At 41.4% G+C, this 25,938-nt stretch overlaps 2 protein-coding genes across 4 annotated transcripts in view; one reads left to right on the plus strand and one right to left on the minus strand.

Annotated features, from left to right (window-relative positions):
- LOC110491663 (7-methylguanosine phosphate-specific 5'-nucleotidase) lies at positions 1–17,878 on the plus strand. Of its 3 annotated transcripts, none has more exons than XM_021565280.2 (10): positions 2–234; positions 1,323–1,397; positions 3,165–3,263; positions 8,633–8,702; positions 8,941–8,987; positions 9,128–9,213; positions 9,406–9,495; positions 15,009–15,171; positions 15,677–15,877; positions 16,276–17,878. In XM_021565280.2, exons 1-10 carry the CDS (start codon positions 232–234, stop codon positions 16,390–16,392), a joined length of 951 nt encoding a protein of 316 aa, XP_021420955.2. In that variant the 5' UTR covers positions 2–231; the 3' UTR covers positions 16,393–17,878. The 3 variants fall into 3 exon arrangements, with proteins under 3 accessions (XP_021420956.2, XP_021420955.2, XP_021420958.2); XM_021565283.2 differs by lacking the exon at positions 2–234 and adding an exon at positions 270–407; XM_021565281.2 differs by lacking the exon at positions 1,323–1,397 and having other exon boundaries at positions 1–234.
- Positions 17,641–25,938, minus strand: part of fkbp10b (FKBP prolyl isomerase 10b) — a 12,789-nt gene continuing 4,491 nt past the window's right edge. The window contains exons 4-10 of the mRNA XM_021565279.2: positions 25,307–25,452; positions 22,900–23,089; positions 22,614–22,759; positions 21,544–21,733; positions 21,154–21,296; positions 18,870–19,033; positions 17,641–18,419 (exon numbers count right to left, since the gene is read on the minus strand). Of these exons, the coding sequence (XP_021420954.1) occupies positions 18,234–18,419; positions 18,870–19,033; positions 21,154–21,296; positions 21,544–21,733; positions 22,614–22,759; positions 22,900–23,089; positions 25,307–25,452 (1,165 nt within the window). The 3' untranslated portion in view covers positions 17,641–18,233. The remainder of the gene's footprint in view (positions 18,420–18,869; positions 19,034–21,153; positions 21,297–21,543; positions 21,734–22,613; positions 22,760–22,899; positions 23,090–25,306; positions 25,453–25,938) is intronic.

Raw genomic sequence — 25,938 nt, forward strand, 5'->3', positions numbered from 1 at the left:
ACGTATGGGAACCACTGTTTACGTTAGTCTGTTTCAGAGGGAGGACTGCAGGTGCAACAAGATTTTGACATGTCAAGAAATCTAGCTGGCAAGCTAGCTAGCTAACAGTATTATTTTTTCTGATTAGTTGTAGCATTTACTCAAACCAACCTTTCACTGATGTATTGCAAATACGTATGTTTGTTGCTCATTGCACACCAGTTTGTCTAGTTAGCTAGCCAGCGTCTGAAAATGGTAAGTGTCTCTTGGCCTGTTAAATATCTAACGTAGCTAGATAGCATTGCCATTGGCTATTCCTATGCACTGCTGGCAAGATTGCACAACAAAAAACAAGGGACACAAGAGTTCTAATGGCTTACCGAGAGAAACATCTCGTTGGTTTGCGTTATTTTGGATAGCAGTGCAAGGTAACCACACACTTTGCTAGGTTAGCTACGGTTGTTTACTATATTGTTTTGAATTGGAATGATGAACACAACGTAATAATGCCATATTTACCAAGGAAGGGTGTTAAAAAGTGAGGGAAATATAATTTATTGCAAACATATTGAAATTATTCAAAATGTTCTCAAACTACAGAGAACACACATAGCTAGTTATTACATCTAGCTAGCTATGTACATGCCTGTAGTCATGTTATTACTGACAGAAGTAATTTACATTATCTCAATTCATATTGGCAAATGTTTGTTTTGTATTGGGGCACAGAGTACAGTCATTCTACTCAGGGTATCTTGAGTAGAACGACTGTTAAACGGTAACTCCACGACGTTTCAATCCTCTTTTTCATTATCTCTAGAACATTGTCAGTGTCAACATATGTAAAAACGGTACATTTCTACGTTTTGTATAAAGATATATAAAGTTAAAATGTAAAAAATATATATTTTAAAGTAAGCATTTCACTGTTAGTCTACAACAAAAGTTAAGTTTTAAAACAGTGATTTTCAAACAGATTCGCGGAGACGTGCGGAGCAAGATAATACCATCCCTTGGGATAGAAACCCTTTGCAGGTTTGAAAATCATAAAAAAAAAAGTTTAATCCTACCCTTTATCACAGAGAATCATTTTTTTTAACCTTATCTTTTTAAACACAGATCATAGAAACACATTGTTTTCACATATGTAGACACTGGTTTGGTGCTGGAGCTGATGAATGAGGTTGAAAAGTGCCGGAAATGCACTTTTAATATAAATTGGATAAGCTTAAGCATTGTTTTTTTCCGCTCTGCCTTGAGACATCAGTGACTGGGTGACGATGTCTCCTGTTCCATGAATTCCATTAATTAGCTAATACCTCTCTCTCTGGTTCTTGGCTCAGATATACCACATCCCCTGGATATATTTGCCAGTAAGGACTGCCCTAGCAATCTGGCACCAGCTGACAAAGTCTGAGGTCAGACAGCTTTCTGTTCTATTGTTGTCCACTGCTCTCCTCTTTACCCATGCCTAGTACAATTTATTCATCCAAATCCATCTCTGCTATTTAGTAACTTCATGCATTTTGTCTGACAGTCTCTCCTTTGTAAATACAAATGCATCTAAACTGTTCGAATTCCACACTATTTGTAGCCTATTAGAATGCACTGTATTTGGTGATTTGGGAAACGCATGTCGTTGGAGCATGTGTCGATACTGATCGGATCGAAAGAAAGGTAGTCATGCACTTGGATCAGCTTCCTCAATTCAAATCAGGCCTTAATATTTGAATTATTTCACAATACTTGACGACGTATCAGCTGCTAGAGAGATATTACCCCGTCTGCAAATATTGAGGTGGCTTATTCTAATGCTTACGCTATAAAAATTCACTAAATCAACCGATTTGGCACATCATTGCGCACATGTTAGGCTACACATCATTAAATATATTGAGATTACAGACAGTAGCCTACAAGTAGCTAAATATAACTACATTTATTGAACATGAAATATGATTGAAATAGGCCTATAGCCTACCTTTATTTTATTGCAGTCATCTCGGTTTTAATTTTAATACATAATATAATATAGTTGTTTGTATCAATTGCAAAGACATTATTTGTATTTGTAGTCAACTTTGTTCTGAAGTTGTCGGCGATCACGGAGATTCTATGTTTGGCGGAATCTTCTGTGTATAAAGTGACACGGGAGGGCAAAAAAAAGTGTCGAAAGACGCATTTAGCTATTCTACGAGTGGTCAGAGGCAGGTTTTAGATTACAAGTGCAACGTTAATAACGATGGTTTTGGGAAACAGCTTGGAAATGTAACAATGCTCCTATGAAGGTTCAAATTATGAATTTAGCCTTACGATGCTTTTGGGAAACCGGGCCGAGACCGGGTCTATAATAAATTAATAACTGCAAACTGTGTGGATTTGGAAGAATTGTATCCTACCCTCCTATTTGGCTCTTTAAGTCAACCTAGGCTGTGTAGCATCTTTGTAGTAGTAAAAAGAGGTCTTTGTGTGTAGTCTAGTATTACTCATTTGGAAGAAATCAGCTACATTTGAAGAAATGCAGGCTTCGTAGTTGATTAGTAAATTAAAGCAATTAGCTCAGCATGCAGAGTGATGCATGATACATAAGGTGTTGACGTGGTGGCGGGAGTAGTATCTCAAAACTAACCACAGTGTAATCAAGTGGGCCTATGTGGGTTAGCGTTGTCCCCTGTTTTCTACATTTGTCCTTTTGCGCCCCCTACAGTTTAATAGCACCAATAGCACGTGTGGGATTTGTATTATTATTTTGGATTCAGACTCTACTAAAGATATATGTGTGAGATTTCGGGAGGTTGAAATACAGGCTTTTTAATTCAGAAATAGCCTCGTACAATTTGTTTGCGATTTTATAGAGCCGCATTCATCTTATTGTCCATACTGAACACATTTCACTAATCCATTCATTCCAATTGAATAGTGTTGATTTGCCCTGTTGATTTACTTCTGGCCAGTGATTGATTTACTTCCGGACGATTTGTTTTAAGCTTCATCATAGGAATGTTTTGGTACTGTAGTAAATGTATTACTTTATTCATGAATTAGCAGTGTAGAGCCTTGTAGTATAATCTACTGACTCTAGTCCCCCCACCCCTCTGTCCCTTGGCCCTTCCTTCCTCAACCCCCACATGGAATGGTCCCCACTGGTACAGGTATCCAACGCCTGTATTCTCCTTGTTCCCTAGATCCCAGAGCTGGCCAAGGCCTCTGTGCTGATGAGGGACCGCAGCAGAGTGGAGGAGACCATACAGGCCATGCAACGAGCCGGGCCAGATGCCCTCCAGGTAACCACTGGCCAGAAGTACTGTATACAGGGTCAAAGGTCACTTAGACCTAGCCCAAAAAAGCACACTGCAATAGCTCCCCACAAGAGTGTTTGTGTGTATGAGTAGAAATTTAGCAAACACTTCTGAGTACCGTCCGTGACGATAGGGGAGGGGTCGCACTCACACAATAACAGAGGGGGCAGAATACTGTGGCCCTGACGGCACAGCATAATCATAATGGTCTGACTGCACCGAGGTGCCGGGGAAGAATGGTCTCCACGGTGGACCAGCGTGTGTGTGTTGTGGGGAAAGGGGGGTATCCGAGCTCCATCAGCCAGGACTAGACATTGGCATATCAAGTCTTTCCATCCTTGCTCAATTTTGGTGCGCCTCGCAAACAGCTACAATGGTATACGCATTTACATAGCAAGTCTAGTCTTTGAGCTGGGCATCGGGGATGGAAAAACTGTTCAAATAAAAAAAGTGTTGTCACATGCTTTGTATACGACAGGTGTAGACTAACAGCGGAATGGTTACTTACGGGCCCTTCCCAACAATGCAGAGAGAAAAAAAGAAATAGTAAAAATAATAACAAGGAATAAGTACACAATGAGTAATAATAACTTGGCTATATACACGGGGTACCAGTACCAAGTCGATGTGCTCGGGTACGAGGTAATTGAGGTAGATATGTAGGTAGGGATAAAGTGACTAGGCAACGGGAGAGATAATAAATCAAATCAAAGTTCATTTGTCACATGCGCCGAATAAAACAGGTAGACCTTACAGTGAAATGCTTACTTACAGGTCCTAACCAACAGTGCAATTTATAAGTAAAAACTAGGTATTACGTGAACAATCGATAAGTAAAGAAATAAAAACAACAGTAAAAAGACAGTGAAAAAATACAGTAGCGAGGCTATATACAGGCACCGGTTAGTCGGGCTAATTGAGGTAGATGTACATGTACATGTAGATATGGTTAAACTGACTGCATATATGATAAACAGAGAGTAGCAGTAGCGTAAAAGAGGGGGTGGGGGGTGGTGGGTGGCGGGACACAATGCAGATAGTTCGGGTTAGCCAATGTGCGGGCGCACCGGTTAGTCGGGCTAATTGAGGTAGTATGTACATGAATGTATAGTTAAAGTGACTGCATATATGATTAACAGAGAGTAGCAGCAGTGTGATAAACAGTAACAGCAGCGTATGTGATCAGTCAAAAGAGTTGTTAAAAGGGTCAATGCAGATATTCCGGTGAACTATTTAGCAGTCGGTGTTTAGAAGCTGTTCAGGGTCTTGTTGGTTCCAGATCTGGTGCATCGGTACTGCTTGCCATGCCGTAGCAGAGAGAGCAGTCTATAACAATTTGGAGTCTTTAACAATTTAGGGCCTTCCTCTGACACTGCCTGGTATCAAGGTCCTGGATAGCAGGGAGCTCGGCCCCAGTAATGTACTGGGTCATACGCATTACCCTCTGTAGCGCCTTGCGGTCGGATGCCAAGCAGTTTCCATACCAAGCGGTGATGCAGTCACGGAGATGGGCTAAATACTGTACACTGCAATAAGGTCAGAGCAAAAACCAAACCATGAGGTCGAAGGAATTGTCCGTAGAGCTCCGAGACAGGATTGTGTTGAGGCACAGATCTGAGGAAGGGTACCAAAAATCTGCAGCATTGAAGGTCCCCAAGGACACAGTGGCCTCCATCATTCTTAAATGGAAGAAGTTTGGAACCACCAAGACTCTTCCGAGAGCTCGCTGCCCAGCCAAACTGAGCAATCGGGAGAGAAGGACCTTGGTCAGGGAGGTAACCAAGAGGCCGATTGCCACTCTGACAGAGCTCCAGAGTCCCTCTGTGGAGATGGGAGAACCTTCCAGAAGGACAACCATCTCTGCAGCACTCCACCAATAGGCCTTTATGGTAGAGTGACCAGACGGAAGCCACTCCTCAGTAAAAGACACATGACAGCCCGCTTGGAGTTTGCCAAAAGGCACCTAAAGACTCTCAGACGATGAGAAACAAGATTCTCTGGTCCGATGAAACCAAGATTGAACTCTTTGGCCTGAATGCCAAGTGTCACGTTTGGAGGAAACCTGCCACCATACCTACGGTGCTGTGGGGATGTTTTTCAGCAGCAGGGACTGGGAGACTAGTCAGGATCGAGGAAAAGATTAACGGAGCAGTACAGAGAGATCCTTGATTAAAAACTGCTTCAGAGTGCTCAGGACCTCAGAGTTGGCCAAAGGTTCACCTTCTAACAGGACAACAACCATAAGCACATCAGCCAAGACAACGCAGGAGTGGCTTCGGGACAAGTCACTGAATGTCCTTGAGTGGCCCAGCCAGAGCTCAGACTTGAACCTGATCAAACATTTTTGGAGAGACCTGAAAATAGCTCTGTAGCAACACTACCCAACCAACCTCACAGAGCTTGAGAGGATTTGCATAGAAGAATGGGAGACATTCCCCAAATACAGGTGTGCCAAGCTTGTAGCATTATACCCAAGAAGACTCAATGCTGTAATTGCTGCCAAAGGTGCTTCAACAAAGTACTGAGTAAAGGGTCTGAAAACTTATGTAAATGTGATATTTCACATTCATAAATTAGCAACAAAAAAAACTGTTTGTCATTATGGGGTATTGTGTGTATATTGAGTGGGGGGAGGGGGGATGATTTAATCAATCAAGGCTTTAACATAACAAAATGTGGATAAGGTCCAAGAGGCTTCTAAACAGCTTCTACCCCCAAGCCATAAGACTCCTGAACATCTAGTCAAATGGCTACCCATGACTATTTGCACCCTCCCGTCTCCACACCACTACCACTCTCTGTTGTCATCTATGCACAGTCACTTTAATTTTACTCTACCTACATGTACATACTACCTCAACTAACCCCGCACATTGACTCTGTACCGGCACCCCCCTGTATATATTGTTGTTTTTTACTGCCGCTCTTTAATTTCTTGTTACTTTTATGTCTTATTCTTATCTGTATTTTTTAAAACTGCACTGTTGGTTAGGGGCCCGTAAGTAAGCATTTCACTGTAAGGTCTATCTATACCTGTTGTATTCGGCGCATGTGACTAATAAAATTTGATTTGAAAAAGTAAAGGGGTCTGAATACTTTCCGAAGGCACTGTATAAATGGCAAATTGTCGGATACACAAAAAGAGAGACTGATCTCCCTGCTACTGAAGCAGGAGCCAGAGGGCCAATACAAAGACGCCGTCTATAATTATTATTATTTTTTTTAAGTAGGGAGGCCCCTCACCATTAAATGTAGCGACACAAAAATATTGGCTAAATGTATTGCTCATAGAATTCTTACAAGGAAGATATATGGGAGACAACATTAGATACCTCCTAGAAATAATGAAAATGATTAGAATGCAGGGAAACCAAGCGTAATATTTATAGTAGGTTTTGAGAGAGCATTTGATTCTCTACGTCTAGAATCTGTTTAAGTGCCTGGATTTGATACATTTTGGAGAATCTCTCATAAGATTGGTAAAAGTCATGTACAACAATCCTTTATGTAAAATAATAAGTAACGATTCATTCTCTGAGAACTTTGAATTGTCAAGAGGCGTAAAATAAGGTTGCCCTCTGTCACCATACCTACTTATTATGGCCATTGAACGGCTTTAAAAATCAGATCTAATGATAATATTAAGGGGTAAAAATGTATGGATTAGAGACAGAAGTATCAATGTACGCCGATGATTCAAGTTCTCTTGAGGACCCGGATACTTTCTCTAGTCTAAAACCCAACTATGATAAGTGTACTGTTAATGGATTGGGTCTCTAAAAGATAGACTTTAAATGGCCATGTTGTCTCCCGATTTAAATGGTGAAGTCGACGTGCTTGGTGTACATATCCCGGAAAAGTTGTGCGATCTTGCAATCATTAACTTTGATAGGAAACTTAGCAAAATAGATAATGTTGAAACTATGGAGAGGGAAACGCCTTTTTACACTAAAACGGTGGATTGACAATGGCAGATCTAATATTACAGCAAATTATATGGTTAAACTCCAATGTACTGACAGAATATGTTTTGGGGGAAAAAATGTACAGAAGGATATTTTTTTATTTATTTAACTAGGCAAGTCAGTTAAGAACAAATTGTTATTTACAATGACGGCCTAGGAACAGTGGGTTAACTGCCTTGTTCAGGGGCAGAACGACAGATTTTTACCTTGTCAGCTCTCTAACCACTAGGCTACCTGCCGCCCCATTAATGAAGGATATTTTAAACAAGGGTGGTAAAATGATGTCACACAAGCAACTAACAACAGTGTATGGAGGTGTATGCTCAATACAAAATTATAACCAACTCAGAGCGGCTCTGACACAAAATTGGAAGAGACCATAACTTAAAGAAGAAACTAAATAATTAGCCTCTGCCACCTCTTAAAAATCATAAATGGCTTAAAATGACTATAAATCAAATGTACCAGTTCCACTTAAAGTCATTGACAGCAATACCGTATAACGTTCAAGTCAGTTAGGAACAGGTCTTTGATGTCCCAATACCATGGCATCGGATTTCTGAACTGATATATTAAACAACAATTGACACATCAATCAATCAGTTTCAATTTAAGCTGTTATGTGAAATACTTGCTACAAACACAATGCTCAATATATGGGGCATTTTAACAGTCAGCGTAGTGCAGACTCTGCCACAAGGAAACATAATCAATAGAGCATTTTCTCTGGTACTGTCCTTTGGTGGCTCGCTTAAGGAGTTAGGTCCAGGAATGGTTGTTATGTCATAATAGAGTTTTGATGGACCTGCAGTTTGTATTGATAGGGAATCTGAAAAACTACGATCAGTCAATGGGAAATATCATTATACTCTTGGGTAAAGTATATATTTTTAGGGCAACATCGGTAGAAATGTTACAAATAGGGAGGTTCAGGACCCTCGAAAGACATCAAAGTAAAATGGAGGGATGTATTGCAAAAGGAAATAGCAAAATGGCGTTATACTGGGAAAGCTGGGTTAATCTGGACATCGGAAGGTTGGAGTTAAGATCACAATGAATAGTGGATTGGCTGCTGTGGGTGAAAATCCAGCACTTGCAGAAAAAGTTCAGAATATATGCATGATTACCTGTACTTTACATGTGAAAATAGCTGTAAGTAGCAGTAGAAGTATTGTTGTCCGTTAGTTTACTCCCATCAGGGGAGGAAGGGTTGTGGGGGTATAAATAAATAAATAAATAAAAAACAAGGGGGATTATAAGTTATGCAAACAATTCAATTGATAGAACCCACAATCCACCCTGCAATATTAAAGCTGATGTATAATAATAATTCAGTGAATGTGTATGAGTGGAAAGGACTCCCTTCTTAGCAATGCCTGGTATCAACAGGTGATCTCGGACTTTGACATGACCCTCAGCAGATTTGCCCACAACGGGAAGAGGTGCCCCACCACTCACAGTGAGTACACAGGTCCCCATCACCAAGACTTGGGTCATGTTCATTAGGCACCAAGGGAAGAAAACCGAGGGTCCTAGATTTGTCCAATAAGAAACTCATTTTCCCTTACAAAACGTTTTCTGTTGCGTGCCATAATGAACACTACCCTGGATCCCATTATAACAAGTGATTACAAAAGTAGTTATTTTGAAGTGCAATTAGATATTGTCCCTTACCATTTTCTTTCCCGCTGTTTAAGATATACTGGATAACGACTTGCTCATCAATGACACCTGTAAGAAAATGGTGAGTACAATCACAAAACCAGGAGAGGACTCAGAGAAAGTTAATGTACTGTGTTCCTCTGATGAGACAGTAGGAAAAAGTCAATTCTCTATTGAGATATTTTGTTGTGTGTCTCTCGCACGCTTTTCCCTTCCATGTAGATTAGGGAGTTGTTGAATACCTACTACCCCATTGAGATCGACGCAACTCGCACCGTTGAGGAGAAGCTTCCTCACATGGTGGAGTGGTTAGTGGCTGGCAGACTGGCAGTATCCACCTCACACTACACCTAAACATATTCAGCCTCTCTTTCTGGTTTCATGCCAAAAAGTGTCTACCGTACAGTTGAATCTAATTTCCATTTTTCATATGTATTTTAGGTCTCTAAGTGGTCATTTAAGTGGAACACTAACTCAGCATCCTGAGTTTTTCATTGCAGGTGGACCAGTGTCCATGAGCTGCTGATCCAACAGAAGATCAGGAGGGACCTGCTGGCTCAGGCAGTGAAGCAGTCCAGTGCCATGCTCAGGTCAGATCACTGTAGGACTCTGAACACTCCAGGGTGAAGTATTTATGAGTCCCCATTAGCTGCTGCCAAGGCAGTTATACAATTTAATAAACATTACAACAGATTTCACAACACATGAAATGTGTCCCCTCAGGCCACTACTCTACTACCACATATTTACAACACAAAATCCATGTGCACGTGTGTATAGTGCGCATGTTATGATATGTGTGTGTGTGTGTCTCCACAGTCCCCGCTGTTCCATAAGGTGTATTTTTAACCTTAAAAAATAAAATAAAAATGGTATCTAATTTTACTGCTTGCATAAGTTACTTGATGTGGAATAGGGTTCTATGTAGTACTGTGCTCCTGCTGTAGTCTGTTCTGGACCTGGGGACTTTGACAAGACCACTGGTGCCATGTCTTGTGGGGTATAAATGGTTGTCCGAGCTGTGTGGTAGTAATTTAAACAGACAGCTCGGTGCATTCAGCATGTCAATACCGCTCACAAAATACAAGCAGTGATGAAGTCATTCTCTCCAGTACTTTGAGCCAGAAGAGATTGACATGCATATTATTCATGTTAGATCTCTGTGTACATTTAAGGGCCAGCCGTGCTGCCCTGTCCTGGAACAATTGTACACTGAACAAAAATATAAACGTAAAGTGCTGGTCCTGTGTTTCATGACCTGAAATAAAAGATCCCAGAAATGTTCCATACACACAAAAAGCTTATTTCTCTCAAATTTTGTGCACAAATTTGTTTAAATCCCTGTTAGTGAGCATTTCTCCTTTGCCAAAATAATCCATCCACTTGACAGGTGTGGCATATCAAGAAACTGATTAAATGGCGGCAGGGTAGCCTAGTGGTTAGAACGTTGGACTAGTAACCGGAAGGTTGCAAGTTCAAATCCCCTAGCTGACAAGGTACAAATCTGTCGTTCTGCCCCTGCCCTTGAACAGGCAGTTAACCCACTGTTCCTAGGCCATCATTGAAAATAAGAATTTGTTCTTAACTGACTTGCCTAGTAAAATAAAATTACACAGGTGAACCTTGTACTGGAGACAATAAAAGGCCACTCTAAAATATGCAGTTTTGTCACACAACACAATGCCACAGATGTCTCAAGTTTTGAGGAAGCGTGCAGTTAGCAGAGCTGTTGGCAGATAATTTAACATTAATTTCTCTACCATAAGCCACCTCCAAAGTCGTTTTAGAGAATTTGGCAGTACGTCCAACCGGCCTCAACTGCAGACCACATGCAACCACGCCAACCTCCACATTCTTCCCCTGCGGGATTGTCGGGGGAGGGAGGGTTGCTGAGGAGTATTTATGTCTGTAATAAAGAAAAACTCATTCTGATTGCCTGGGTCCCCAGTGGGTGGGCCTATGCCCAGTCATGTGAAATCTATAGAATCAGGACTTTATTTATTACAATTGACAGATTTCCTTACATGAACTGTAACTCGTTGTTGATTGTTGAGTTTATATTTTTGGTCAGTATACTTTTCCTGAATCCCTCTTTGTGGCACAAGATCATACGACTGGACAGTATTCCAGGTGCGACAAAACTAGGGTCTGTAGGACCTGCCATGTTGATAGCGTTGTTAAGAAGGCAGAGTATTGCTTTATTATGGACATACCTCACTCCATCTTAGCTACTGTTGCATCAATGTGTTTTGACCATGACCGTTTACAATCCAGGGTTACACCAAGCAGTTTAGTCTCCTCAACTTGCTCAATTTCCACATGATTTATTACAAGATGTAGTTGAGGTTTAGTGAATGATTTGTCCCAAATACAATACTTAATTTGTTTTTATTATTCAGGACTAACTTATGTCTTGCCACCCATTCTGAAACTGACTGTAGCTCTTAAGTGTTGCAGTGATTTCACTTTCTGTGGTATCTGACGTGTATAGTGTGGACTCATCAGCATACATAGACACACAGGCTTTAGACAGCTGCCCTGGGGAATGCCTGACTCATGTTGGAGAGGCTTCCATTAAAGAACACCCTCTGAGTTCTGTTAGACAGGTAACTGTTGATCCACCACACATGTTTTTCCAGCAGCAGATTATAATCGATAATGTCAAAAGCTGCACTGAAGTCAAACAAAACAGCTTCCACAATCCTTTTATCAATTTCTCTCAGCCAATCATCAGTCATTTGTGTAAGTGCTGTACATGTTGAATGCCCTCCCTATAAGCTTGCTGAGAATCTGTTGTTCATTTGTTTACTGTGAAATGGCATTGTATCTGGTTAAACACATTTTCTTCCAAAATATTGACTAAGGGTTGGTAACAGGCTGAAGTCTCACCTAGGTACAGGGATCAGCTTCCTCTCCCCCAATCCTAACCTTAAACATAAGTTGGGAAAATGCTGACCCAATGTCAGCGTCAAGGGGCAACTTCACTCTACTCCCAACACACCCACACTATGCTCAGTATTAAAAGCGATAGTTCACAATTTTGAAGTTTAAAGAGCGACTGCCATTAAAAAGCAACAAATCAAAGCAACCGTCACCCTATTAAAGAAGCCAGGTAAGGACCCACTAGACTGTGGTTCCCATAGACCAGTACATTTACTAAATTGTGACTCTAAAATCCTTATTAAGATTTTAACAAAAATAGTTGGAGGTAGTAACACAATTCATTAATCCAGATCAAACCGGGTTCATTAAAGTACGTTGCTCAACGTCGAATACAAGACGACATCTGAATATGATCAATTACTCTAAAACCCAACTCAAACAAACAGTTATACTATCTCGAGATGCAGAAAGGGCATTTCACCACGTTGACTGGGTCTTTCTTTCAGCAACGTTAAAGAAGTTTGGTTATGGGGAGCGCTTTTTAAAAAAAATGGATAGAGTTGACATATTCAAGTCCAAAATCATCTGCTAAAACTACAATGAGCAAATCGTCAAGGAGAAGCTATTCGAAGTGCCATAAACATTCATGGTTTGCAGGTGGGGCCAAATGAACACAAGATATCTCTATATGCAGACAATGTCATCCCGTACATAAGAGGCTGAGACGACGATTCCAAATATATTCAAATTAATAGGTGAATAATAGTTCTACATCAGGCTGTAAAATGATCGTTGGTAAAACTATTGCTATGGTGACATTCGGTGATGCACCCTCAAGTATCAAAGACAAGCATGCATTACTTGTGTTAATATTACGTCAGACTTTGAGCTACCCCCGTGTGATTTAGTAAAATCACTGAAGATCAAGACCGTTGGATGCCCCTCCGTGTATCTCTAGCAGGTCGGGTTGTTTCAGTGAAAATGAACATCTTACCAAGAACGCTTTATCTGTTTTCAATGCTTCCTGTAAAAACCTTTACTCGCCTAAATGCAGCAATAGGCACATTTTTATGGTAAAATAAGAAGGCTCGTATTAGTTATAAAAAACGACAGCAGTTCAAAGAATTGGGTGGGCTTGGCCTCCCTAACCTTAAATCATATAACTGGGCGGCCCAACTTAATCACACAGCATCATGGATTCAACAACCAAAACGATTTGTCATGGCTTGAAATGAGTCAATATTGTGACATGTCTTCTCTTTATAGCAGACCCTATTTCTATTGACAGGATGAAACAAAACCCAATTATTACTCTTACATTGAGGGAGGTTCAACGCCAATATAAACTGAGTAATGACATGTCTAGACACTCGCCTATATTCCACAACCCAGCCTTTTCTTCCTGTTACTATGTCCCAAGGATTTAGGGAATGGGAAGAGGGCTTTGTAGAGTCTCAACTATTCAAAGGCTCAGTTTTGAAATAATTTCAGGAAATCCAGGAGGAATTCATTATATCCCCCCCAAAATTTTTATAGGTACCTTCAAGTAAGGCAATTCATTGTTACAAACAATTACTGAGCTGATTACTCCTATTGACGAGATGATTTGAATTACTTTATCAAGGGGAAAACATTGGAACCGTTTCAAATGATTATCACAAGATCCTTAACATGCTTATATTATCTTTAGATTATTTTAGGAACTCGTGGCAGGTGGAAATACAGGTGCAGATATCAGAGGAGAGTTGGGGGAATATGGAAAACGCTATATAAAGCCACATGTAACCGAACAACGGAGTTTCAATTCCAAGTACTAGATCGTTTTTTTGAGCCCTGATAAACTTAATACAATGAAAAAAATGATTGTTTTTGAAACAGTGTGGACAAATAGGTACTTGATCACATATATTTTGGCAATGTCTGAAAATCAAGTATTTTTGGTCTGAAATTCTCCACGTCATACAGGACATCACAGCTATTATTATTCAACCAGACCCATATCATCTCCTCCTAGGTATTGTTCCTGTGGATACACTCCAGTCCTCTCCAGTTCAATTGATAGATTCTCTTTTAGCAGCAGCAAGGAAATGTGTGAAAAAAATGAACTTACACCCTCAAAAGATATGTGGTTAGGTCTATGCGGGGTACTTGCTGACATGGAGAGAATTCCATCAATCTTGGAACAGAGACAGCATAGGTATGAATGTGTCTGGTCAGAGTTCCTGACATATCGTACTGGTCTTATTCTGTCGTTTCTGGTGTCTTTCTGTGGCTTAATCCAAATTGAATTCTTATTCAGACACTTGAAATATTTGCTCTATATAGCCAAAATGTACCTTTTATTAACATGTGAATGTAATTACGCTCCCTTGCAAGGATACGTTGTGTATGTATGGTACATGTTCTTTATGTGCTCTTGAACAAAAAATGCAACAAATCCCTTTGAAAACAGCCTATATAAGTCAAAGTTTTTCTAGTGTCAGAATTGACTACAAAGTGTAAATAGGATCATTTTGGTCATACAGTCAATCTTGTCTGAAACGGATATTGGAACAGTCGGCCGTCACAATGGGTTAACGAAGGTTGGGGTTTTGATTTGACAACATCCAGTTGCCCACTAACATGGGGTGAACAGCGGTGGCGATTGCTCTCTATCCGATACAGAGACAGACCTGCCCAGCAGTTTCGACTTTGTTTACATAAGACAACACATCACACATTTTTTATAAACTTGAGAAATACTGCACCAAACAAACAACTTTATTTAGTTGTAAAATAGTGCAACTAAAACATCCGCGTTAAAAATGTATAAACGAATGACAGATTTCTCAGATTCGTTCTGGGGATTTTGAGGAAGTGAAATAGGCTGCAGTGTCTCACGGGGGACGAATATCAGTATCCAAACACACCTACAAGACTGAAATCTAGTTTTTCTAATGAGCAACAGGAAAGCACATGCAAATCGGCGTGTTCAGTGGCTCGTTAACCTTATATTCCATTTACCTAGGGGAGGTGTGGATTGTTTTAAGTCAATTAGCTGGTTATTTAGCTGGATCCAACATCTTCGTGTTAGCATTTTTAGTGCTACTAGAAATGCTAGTGGAAACGGATTGTCTTTATCCTTATCGGTTACATCAGTGGTGGGGGGTAAATAAGGCAGGAAAATGGGATACTGAAGAAGAGGAGAATTAGCAATGATGATATTTCCCTGTCTCTGTAGGGAGGGCTACAAGGTGTTCTTCGACCGGCTGCAGGAGCAGCAGGTTCCTCTGTTGATCTTCTCGGCTGGCTTGGGGGACATCCTGGAGGAAGTGATCAGGCAGAACCACGTCTTCCACCCCAACGTCCACGTCATCTCCAACTACATGGACTTTGACCAGAGCGTACGTTTCTTTTGAAACCAGTCTAGCATCGAGTCTAATTATGTGTAGTATGATGTGTGCCTAATGCAGCGTTTCCCAAACTTCCCACGGGTGGGCAAGTTTTGGATTTTGCCCTCGCACTACAGAGCTGATTCAAATAACAAACTCATCAAGCTTTTTTATTTGAGAAAGCTGTGTAGTGCAAGGGCAAAAAACAAAATGTGCACACCTTGGGGTCCCCAGGACCGAGTTTGGGAAACGCTGGCCTAATGCCTATGGAACTGCTAAAGTGATAGTTCACACACATTACAAAATTACATATGTCCTAAAAGCAGTCTATGGACAGGGAGATACAGCAATCCACACTTTGGTTTTGTTTACCTAATCACTTCAACCAATTTATAGCATTTTTGGCCTTTAATCAATGCAAGGACACGTTATGCCCAAATTCACAAAATGTCTCATGTTTTTTCCCCCCAAGCTCAGCAATCCGTTGACCACTAGTGTGACCCATGTCTTCCTGCAGGGTGTACTGCGGGCGTTCAAAGGCCAGTTGATCCACACGTTCAACAAGAGAGAGGGCGCTCTGCTCCACGCGGCCCACTTCAGGGAGCTCAAAGAGCGGCCCAACGTGCTACTGCTAGGGGACTCTCTGGGAGACCTCACCATGGCCGATGGGGTGGCCCACACTCAGCACGCCCTCACCATAGGCTTCCTCAATGACCAGGTGGGTGTTGTATTTGTCTTTGTGTTGCCTTTTGCAAACCTGGAAGTGGTGAGGATTTAAAGGAAGTCCGTTTTGTATAGGAACTTTGAAAGGACATACCGTTGACTTCTGATAAATGTTGTACATTTCCCAGAAGTACACTGTACTAAACTTCATGAAATATTCCTTCAATCTGTTAGTGCTGCTCACCTGTATTCCTAATAGTGTATGTAAGGTGTTGAAGCATTGTGTTAGCTGGATACTAGGGCATCAGGTAGCCGGTTCGAATTCCTGAGCCGTCTAAGTGAAAAAAAATCTCTGTGCCCTTGAGCAAGGCACTTAACCCTAATTGCTCCTGTAAGTCGCTCTGGATGAGACTATAATGTAAAAATGGACTGACTGTTGTTCCGTTTGGTCAGGTGGAGGAGAGGAAAGAGTCATACGTCAACTCATACGACATCGTCCTGGTCAAGGATGAAACCATGGACGTCCCCAACGCCATCCTCAACTACATCACCACTGCGCCAGCCAAGTGAACCGCCGTGAGGACGCAACGAATCACGGGCCAAAAGTTAACCTAGGGTCCGGTTACTTCCCGTTTGCACAGGCGCCAGGACTCAACCGCCACGATGGACGACATCACAAAGAGAGGAAGTTGACCCTTTGTTGACCTTTACAAAGCTGCATGCACCACAATAATCCTCAGGCACCTTCAAACCAATTCAACACCTCAGTGACATTATTTTAAATGAAACCACCTTGTTTCACGTGTGGGGTTGGTGCTGCAAATCCCATCCACTGAAGCCCCTTGATTCGGTTAACCTAATGTTTGTACTGATTTACTGTATGTTTCTATGGTGTCTCTACTCTAAGGACGAGCAGCTCCTTCCATTTGGAGAAGTGGTTGATTTTGTAACTAAGTTAAAGGCCAGTATTCTGATCGCGCTTTGTTGGCTATGCGCCTTTTAAAGGTGAATGCCGTCTCCACGCTGTTATGGGAGAATGTTATTCACTTTATTTTCCAAGGCGCAGGGCTGTGTAACGAGCATCCACTGTATCGCCCAGTAAGTATTTTAACATGAGAGAGTTGATCAGTGATAGTGTGTGTATATGAGACTAGTCTTAATCTAAATGTATATCTATACCCATCCTCTAATTTGTGAGGCGCAATTATTTTGTGATTATCAGGTGTGGATGCTGCCCTATGCACATTTGACCAAATGTAGTATATAAATGTATTTATTTGGTTGAACAAGTACTGTAACAGATGAAATGGTTACCTCACGAGTCACTCTGTGGGAGTTCAGTAGAACATTGTCAGTGGCAAATGCTTATGCTGCTAGAAAAGCTTTCCTTGACAATTAAAGGGATAGTTCACCTAAATGTAATATGGTCATGCAATTTATGACATTTGGGAGAAATGTCCCTTTAACCACTATTTTGCACATTTTTTACAGAGGTATTGGTTTCCTTGTAAGCAGATACTTTCAAACTGGATGTCTATATAAGCTGAGATTTCCCGGCATCCTAAAACAATAGTGCTTTAACTATTATTCACATTTCAAATGAATGTCATTGAACACTTGTCTTTTGACCTAACGAAGGGTGAAGACAGTTGTGAACAAAACAAGATGTGTTATTTTGTGGTTTTCTGTTTTTTTAATCTATGTTTTAAATACTTTACAATACTGCCACCTAGGGGGCATTTTCAAAGGTATCCCTGCATGTAGTTTGTAACATTTGATTAGTCTCTGACAATCACATCCTGCAAAAAAAAAGAGATGTTTATTTTTCTACAAATGGTTTTATTGGTGTAAACATCAGATCAGGAACATTAGGTGCTGGTTTGGTAGGTTGATTTGTCAACGCGTAATTCATTTCTTTCTTCTCTTCACATCCCTTTATCAAACATGACCAAATCATGCAACACAAATATTATTCTTGTAAGACTCTTTACCCACCATCTAAAATGTATGACACCTGTTAAGGGATCACTGTATTAAAAAAGGGTCTCTCTTGGAATATTTTAAGGTGTGTGTGTGGTCCATCCCTGAGAGAGAGAGGCTGTGGTCCGATTCTCGAATATTCGAGTAGATCTACCCTTGTCACCGAACTGTGCACTTGTTCACTCCAATCCAATGCTTTATATTATAAATCCACGAGGTGGAGTGAACGAGTGCACACTTCGGGGCGAAGGCGGAGAACTGGAACTAGTGTGTGTGCGTGCGTTAGATGCAGACTGACTGATCTACAAATCCCTTTGTATCCTAAATAATTACTCATTATTATTTGTAGATCAGTCAGTTTGCTCAGTCGGTGACCAATTGCTGCACAAAATGTATGTCCTTGAACACGACCAACGTGTGCACTCTCCTCATCACAACTCCTCGTGCATCCTCTCTTTGTCCTCCTCCACCTTCAATTTGAGCTCCTCGGCGACGATGACCCCATCCTTGTTGCGGTCCTGGTTCCTGAACATGTCAGCAATGATCTCTTCAGGGTCCACCCCCGGCTTCATACGACCTTTGCCCTCCGCCACCTGCAGCATGATGAACTCTCCAAACTGGATGAAGCGAAAGAGAGAAACGAGAGCGTTGTGTAGAGGAGTAGCAGCCATGTTTAGTGTGAGTCATGACAAATGACAGCTTGACCGTTGTTTTACATGAACATGTCTGCAGAAGCCCTTTGGTTTGGCTAATTAGGTAGCTAAATAGCATATGAGATCCCAATCAAATATGGTAATCCTCAAAAGGGTGGGTTTTTGTGTACAGTCAACTCCTAATTAATGCAACCACTTGGGACTAGTGTGACACCGTGCAGGTGGGCACTAAACCAGCGGTCCAGAGTATGCAGTTATCAAGAGCTATAAAACAAATGTCATTGAATTGGGACTGAAAAAATATATTGCACTTAAATGGAGTAGACAGTACTTTATAACTCCCATCAATATTATTGATGGTCTGATCCACCTATTTTCTACTAGTCTATTCCAGCTGTGCGGTAGATGGCATACCTCCTCTATGGGCACCTCTCCGTTCTGGTTTATGTCCATGGCCTGGAAGAGCTCCAGCGGGGCGTCCTCCACCCACACAAACAGGTAGCCCTCCGGCACGCCCTTCTGCAGGTCCATCAGCTCCAGCTCAAAGTGAAGCACTGCACTGCCTGGCACACCAGTGGCTGGGAGGAGAGGAGGAGAGGCAGTGAGTGAGTGTGAAAGAGCAACACCGGTATGTGTACCTGCGTAATACTTTATTGGAGCCCTCCTTTACGTATGCATTCTTAAAGCCTTTATAACAGCTACATAAAACATAACATCTGTCGGTTCTCTAATGTCAATGCAGCTGTTAGAGGCTTTATGAATACATAAATAAGTGGGGCTACAGTAAATGATGACCTGCACCTGAAATGCCTTTATGCATGAGTGTCTCACTAGTGCAGACATGAGTGAACATGGTGTCACTTTGAAATGGAACGGTATCAAACACATGGAACCCAGGTGTAGACTAATAATGAAATGCTTACTTACGTGCCCTTCCCGAACCATGCAGAGACAAAAATAATATAATTTTTTTAAATATTTTTTTTTTTACATACACTTAGTCATTAAAACTCGTTTTTCAACCACTCCACAAATTTCTTGTTAACAAATTATAGTTTTGGCAAGTCGGTTAGGACATCTACTTTGTGCATGAGACAAGTAATTTTTCCAACAATTGTTTACAGACAGATTATTTCCCTTATAATTCACTGTATCAGACTTCCAGTGGGTCAGAAATTTTCATACACTAAAATGACTGTGCCTTTAAACAGCTTGGAAAATTCCAGAAAATTATATCAGGGCTTTAGAAGCTTCTGATAGGCTAATTAACATACTTTGAGTCATTTGGAGGTGTACCTGTGGATATATCTCAAAGCCTACCTTCAACCTCAGTGCCTCTTTGCTTGACATTCATGGGAAAATCAAAATAAATCAGCCAAGACCTCAGAAAAAAAAAGTAGACCTCCATAAGTCTGGTTCATCTTTGGGAGCAATTTCCAAACGCCTGAAGGTACCACGTTCATCTGTACAAACAATAGTATGCAAGTATAGACACCATGGGACCACACAGCCGTCATACCACTCAGAAAGGAGACGCGTTCTGCCTCCTAGAGATGAACGTACTTTGGTGTGAAAAGTGCAAATCAATCCCAGAACAACAGCAAGGGACCTTGTGAAGATGTTGGAGGAAACATTTACAAAAGTATCTATATCCACAGTAAAACGAGTCCTATATCGACATAACCTGAAAGGCCGCTCAGCGAGGAAGAAGCCACTGCTCCAAAGCCGCCATAAAAAAGCCAGTCTACGGTTTGCAACTGTACATGGGGACAAAAATCGTACTTATTGAAGAAATATCCTCTGGTCTGATGAAACAAAAATAGAACTGTTTGGCCATAATGACCATCGTTATGTTTGGAGGAAAAAGGGGGAGGCTTGCAATCCGAAGAGCACCATCTTAACTGTGAAGCACGGGGGTGGCAGCATCATGTTGTGGGTGTGCTTTGCTGCAGCAGGGACTGGTGCACTTCACAAAATAGATGGCATCATGAGTTAGGAAAATGATGTGGATATATTGAAGCAACATCTCAAGACATCCGTCAGGAAGATAAAGCTTGGTCGCAAATGGGTCTTCCAAACGGACAATGACCCCAAGCATACTAACAAAGTTGTGGCAAAATGTCCTAAGGATAACAAAGTCAAGGTAATGGAGTGGCCATTACAAAGCCCTGACCTCAATCCTATAGAAAATTTGTGGGCAGAACTTAAAAAGTGTGTGCGAGCGAGCAAGGAGGCCTACAAACCTGACTCAGTTACACCAGCTCTGTCAGGAGGAATGGGCCAAAATTCACCCAACCTATTGTGGGAAGCTTGTGGAAGGCTACCCGAAACGTTTGACCCAAGTTAAACAATGCTACCAAATACTAATTGAGTGTATGTAAACTTCTGACCCACTGGGAATGTGATGAAATAAATAAAAGCTGAAATAAATCCTCAACTATTATTCTGACATTTCACATTCTTAAAATAAATTGGTGATCCTAACTGACCTAAGACAGGGAATTTTTACTAGGGTTAAATGTCAGGAATTGTGAAAAACTGAGTTTAAATGTATTTGGCTAAGGTGTATGTAAACTTCTGACTTCAACTGTATGTGTTTGTGCTCCAGCTGGTGCATTCTTAGTTGAAGGAGCGTATTGTTTGTGTTTTATTGTGGCCCTGTCCTCCCCTGATGGCCCATGATGAACGTCTTTCTCACCCCCTTTCTCTCCGTGGCCCAGGTGGGGGGGGATGATGACAGTCCTCCTCTCACCCACACACATGCCCCTCAGACCCTCGTCCAGACCGTCAATCACTTTGTCCGCCCCCAGCACCGTGTCCTGCAGGTTGTCATAGTCACTCCTGAGCACAAGGGACATAAACACAGGTAAGGGAACGTAAAAACAACATATGGAGCATGTCTGTCAACTGCATAGTCTTCCATCTGTATTTCCTTTCCAACGACGGCCGTTTTAGAAATAAGATATCATTAAAATGAAGTACACAACAAATGACTTAAACCGTCAATACAAAAGGATCCACATGAGGATTTCAATCCGTTTTCTTCCGTTTGGTGCCTAATGAACACGACCCTGGTCAATGTACTCACGAGGAGAAGAGCCGTGTGCCGTCCAGCAGAGAACAGTTGTAGTGGTAGTGGATTAGATCGTCCACATCGCTGGTCAGGTTACACACCTCAGGCTTGTGAGTCACATGAACCTCCACAGAGTCCTTGGGGTTGTGGAAGTCAATGACATGGATGTCGAAGACCAGCACGGCCGAGCCTGGTATATCCTTACCTGGTACGGCAAGACAGAGAGGTCAAACTGGGTTTCAGTCAGTAATATAAACTAAACTGTAGAATAATGTATTGTTAAATGCGATATTTAATGTTGTGTCTAAATTACAGCTAGCTATTGGGCTATCTGTTACATTTTAGACTAAATTAATCATATTTATACAGGTATGACCTTAATAATTATACATAATCATACATTTAAGGTGTATTCTTCCCACACAAATAGGATTTAAAAAGGCCCAATGCAGCCATTTTTATATCAATATCAAATAATTTCTGGGTAACAATGAACCTTACTTTAACAGTTTCCAATAAAATGTACAGAAATAGCTTTTTTAGCAAAAAACTACTTCTCAAACAACAATTATGCTAGGACTGACAGAGTGGTCTAAGTGGGAAGAGAAAACTGAAAACTATCAGTTATTGGTCTATTAACTAATTTACTGCCTGGTGATGTCACCAGGGAAGCCGAAACTCCCGCCCATGTAAACCTGCCGATTAGAAGGTCCTGTCTAGATTGTATTTTCAACCAGGAAATAACAATGATCATATTTAATCACACTTTTACAGTCTTTAGTTTCATCAGCTGTTGTACAATATGATACAAAACACCGGAAAAACGTTTTTGACTGCATTGGGCCTTTACCATGTAAATCATTCAAATGAGAGAGCTTACAACCCTGACCACTAACTACCAATAAAAGCTAACTACTTAACTAACCTACTGTAACTACCAATAAAAGCTAACTAACTAACCTACTGTAACTACCAATAAAAGATAGCTAACTAACCTACTGTAACTACCAATAAAAGATAGCTAACTAACCTACTGTAACTACCAATAAAAAATGCCCCTCTATCTGCCCTGGACTAAGCCACACCTGCTCCCTGCTCTCCATAGGCCATGTGGGGGGGCAGGGTGACCCTCCTCCTCTCCCCGATGCACACCCCCTGCAAGCCCTTGTCCATGCCAGAGATCACGTAGCCCATCCCAATGTAGGTGTTGTACGTGTTGTTCCGCTGGTAGCTGTAGAGAGGGGAAGGATTCGATATGACAAGCAATGACAGACATTGTCAAACAGGAATCATTCAAGAAGTATTTTCAGTCTTTCATTATGCCATTTTAGACTACTGTGACGCAGCCTATGAGAACTGGACATTGCTCACCTGGTGTCAAAGGTGACCCCGTTGAGGAAGGTTCCATTGTAGTGGTAGCGCATGTAGTCCCCGGCCACAGACTTGCGCGCGCACACCTCGGGCACCACCTGGTTCTCCACGGTGATGTCATCCTTGGGGTTGTGTAGGTCAGCCAGGAGGACATTAAATACCAGGGTGGCCTGGGACGGGATCTCTTTACCTGAAGGAGATCGAAGCAGTCAGTCAAAAAAGGCTGTACAGAGAAGCAGTATGTCTGTCTGGTCGTCTAAAGAGGGATCCATGCTGATTGACGGCTGCAAATGCACCAAACAATGAAACAGCACTGAACATGCAGAAATGGTAATGGTGCCTTTCCAATTCGACTTACCCCCACACCAGGGTGTCACCAGTGTTTAATGTTAGCTCTAGTGTTCTTGTGTTTCCATCAAGAGTGTGAAACTAACTTTAACAACACTATAAGGATGTGGTAGAAAATGAAACAGATTTTTACAAGAACCAATATCACTCCCTAGAAACACAACCTCGCACAGCTTTTCAGAATTCATCGCTAAATTGGCCCGCATAGAAACCATAAATGACTTGGTAACAGGAAATACATTTATTTTCACGGCAGAATTAAAAAGTCATTTTGGACTGACCAATGTAGATAGTTTCAAATACAAGCAACTTAAAAGTTACATATCACAAAATTATGATTGGAAATCTTTTGGACATCAGAGTAACCTTGAGGGAATCTTAATTTGAGTCAGAAAAGTACATTCAGATGATAGGAAAGATCTACAAAACCTTGCAGAGAGCATATCCAACTGACAATCTCTTAGAAGAAAAAAAGCGCCTGTTCAACCTCAGGAGGCTGAAAAAATGTGGCTTGTCACCTAAAACCCTCACTAAATTTTACAGGTGCTCAATTGAGAGCATCCTGTCGGACTGCACCGCTCACAACCGCAGGGCTCTCCAGAGAGTGGTGCGGTCTGCACAACGCATCACCGGGGGCAAACTACCTGCTCTCCAGGACACCTACCTACACCAACACACAACACCGGATGTCACAGGAAGGCAAAAAAGATAATCAAGGACAATAACCACCCAAGCCCCTGCCTGTTCAACCCGCTTCCATCCATAAGGCGAGGTCAGTACAGGTGCATCAAAGCTGGGACCGAGAGACTGTTAAATAGCCACGAGTCAAATGATTCATTATTTAAATATTGAAATAGCATGGGCAACTAAGAAAAACAAATTGGTACAATTTAAGACCAAGTGGCAAGCAATAATGCAGGTCGGGGCAGATAAGACGTCGTCATTGTTTGTATGTGTCTGTAAATTATTGTTGGTATGTATAAGTTTGTTTCTGTAATGTAAAGGAAAGGAAAAAAATGTATATTATTGAGAAAAAAAAGGACCACTTATGAAATAATTGACATAAATTACACCTTTTTAATTTATATAAATCACACCTTTTTTAAACATTTTTTTAAAGACACTATAGATTTGTGGCGAACAGAATCAACAACCTCGACATCATTCAAGTCTGTTGCTTTGTGAGAAGGTGTACAAGTTCACAATTGTTATGTAAATGACAGCTGAAAAGTAACCAGGGCCTTGCCTTGGCTCCAAGCTAAGGCAAGGCCCTGGGTAAAACACTGGGGTAAATCCTCATTGGAAATGCAGCATAAATGCATTCCAACAGAGCTTACATAGAAGCTGGACTTTGGATACATATAGACTGGGTGTTACTAAATAAACCAACCAGATCAATCAATCAAACAGGTGGCAAATACAACATGGGAGGGATCACTGAATCTGACTGCTGTTTACAGACTGTTTTTCAGTCTATTTACGTGGACCTATAGGTAGAGATGTCAATGCTGATTAAAACAGGTAGAGGAATCAATTAAACCCTTCAACACAATCTATTTATTTAAATGATTTCTTACCAGTTTGGAAAAACAGGTCGTAAATTTATCCAGGGTCATATTCATTTGTGGCCTTGTGGTTAGTGTCCGCCCTGAGATTGGAAGGTTGGCATTCGATCGTCCGAGTCATACGAAATACTAAAAATTGCACATGCGATTGACTAGCGTCCCGTTCAAGGGGTGTACTATACATCAAGCTTCCTCACCCAACAAAAACAGGAGATGGGCTCCTGCTCCTATGAGGTGATCCGCCCTTGGCTCGTGCAAGGCTACTTACTTTACGTTCATCAGGACACACCGTAGTACAACGGTTTGCAACAGCAAACGAAAACGAGCATTTCTTATTGGACAAGTCCAGGTAGTTCCTCCCCGTTTAAGACTCTCCCGCTTTCTTCCGTTCGCTGCCTAATGAATACGACCCGTGTAAAAAGAAAACATGAATAATCTCACAACCCTCCCACCTCTCGCATAACTGTATCCCCTCCTTCCATTCTTGTACTTACCAGATCCTTTCTCTCCATAGGCCAGGAAGGGTGGAATAATTATGTTTCTGGTCTCCCCCACGCACATGCCCAGTATGCCCTCGTCCATGCCTTTGATCAGCCAGCCCTCCCCCACCAGGCTGTCGTGGGTCTGCCCCTTGTTGTAGCTACGTAGGGCTCACACAAGCGCAAAGTCAAACACACACATCCTCCTCCTCCTCCTCTTAACACACACCTGGATAACACAGTACAGACACACACACACACAGACAGGACTGTTATTTGTTGTCAGCTTCAGCAGTGGCCAAATGTGACACTGTCGAATGTAGCAACACTTCATTTGAAGGGTATCGACAAAAGGACAAACACAAGTTGTAGTTTTCATTATGTCACAGTATCAAACGTCAATTGCAATGTACAGTGCCTATAGAAAGTCTACACCCCCTCTAGCTTTTTCCACATTTTGCTGCCTTATAATAACATCAACAACAACAAAAAAGAGGATTACATTTTTTTTTTTATCCTACAGATCATGTATGACATTCCTGGGAGTGTGTAAACTTATATTTTGTATTACCATATGATTTGTGTATGTTCTCTATAGTTATGTACTTAAATGTATCAATTGACCAATTTTGCACATTTGAGCAGAC

This window comes from Oncorhynchus mykiss, chromosome 16 (genome assembly GCF_013265735.2).
Source record: "Oncorhynchus mykiss isolate Arlee chromosome 16, USDA_OmykA_1.1, whole genome shotgun sequence".
In the NCBI taxonomy this organism is placed as follows: domain Eukaryota; kingdom Metazoa; phylum Chordata; class Actinopteri; order Salmoniformes; family Salmonidae; genus Oncorhynchus; species Oncorhynchus mykiss.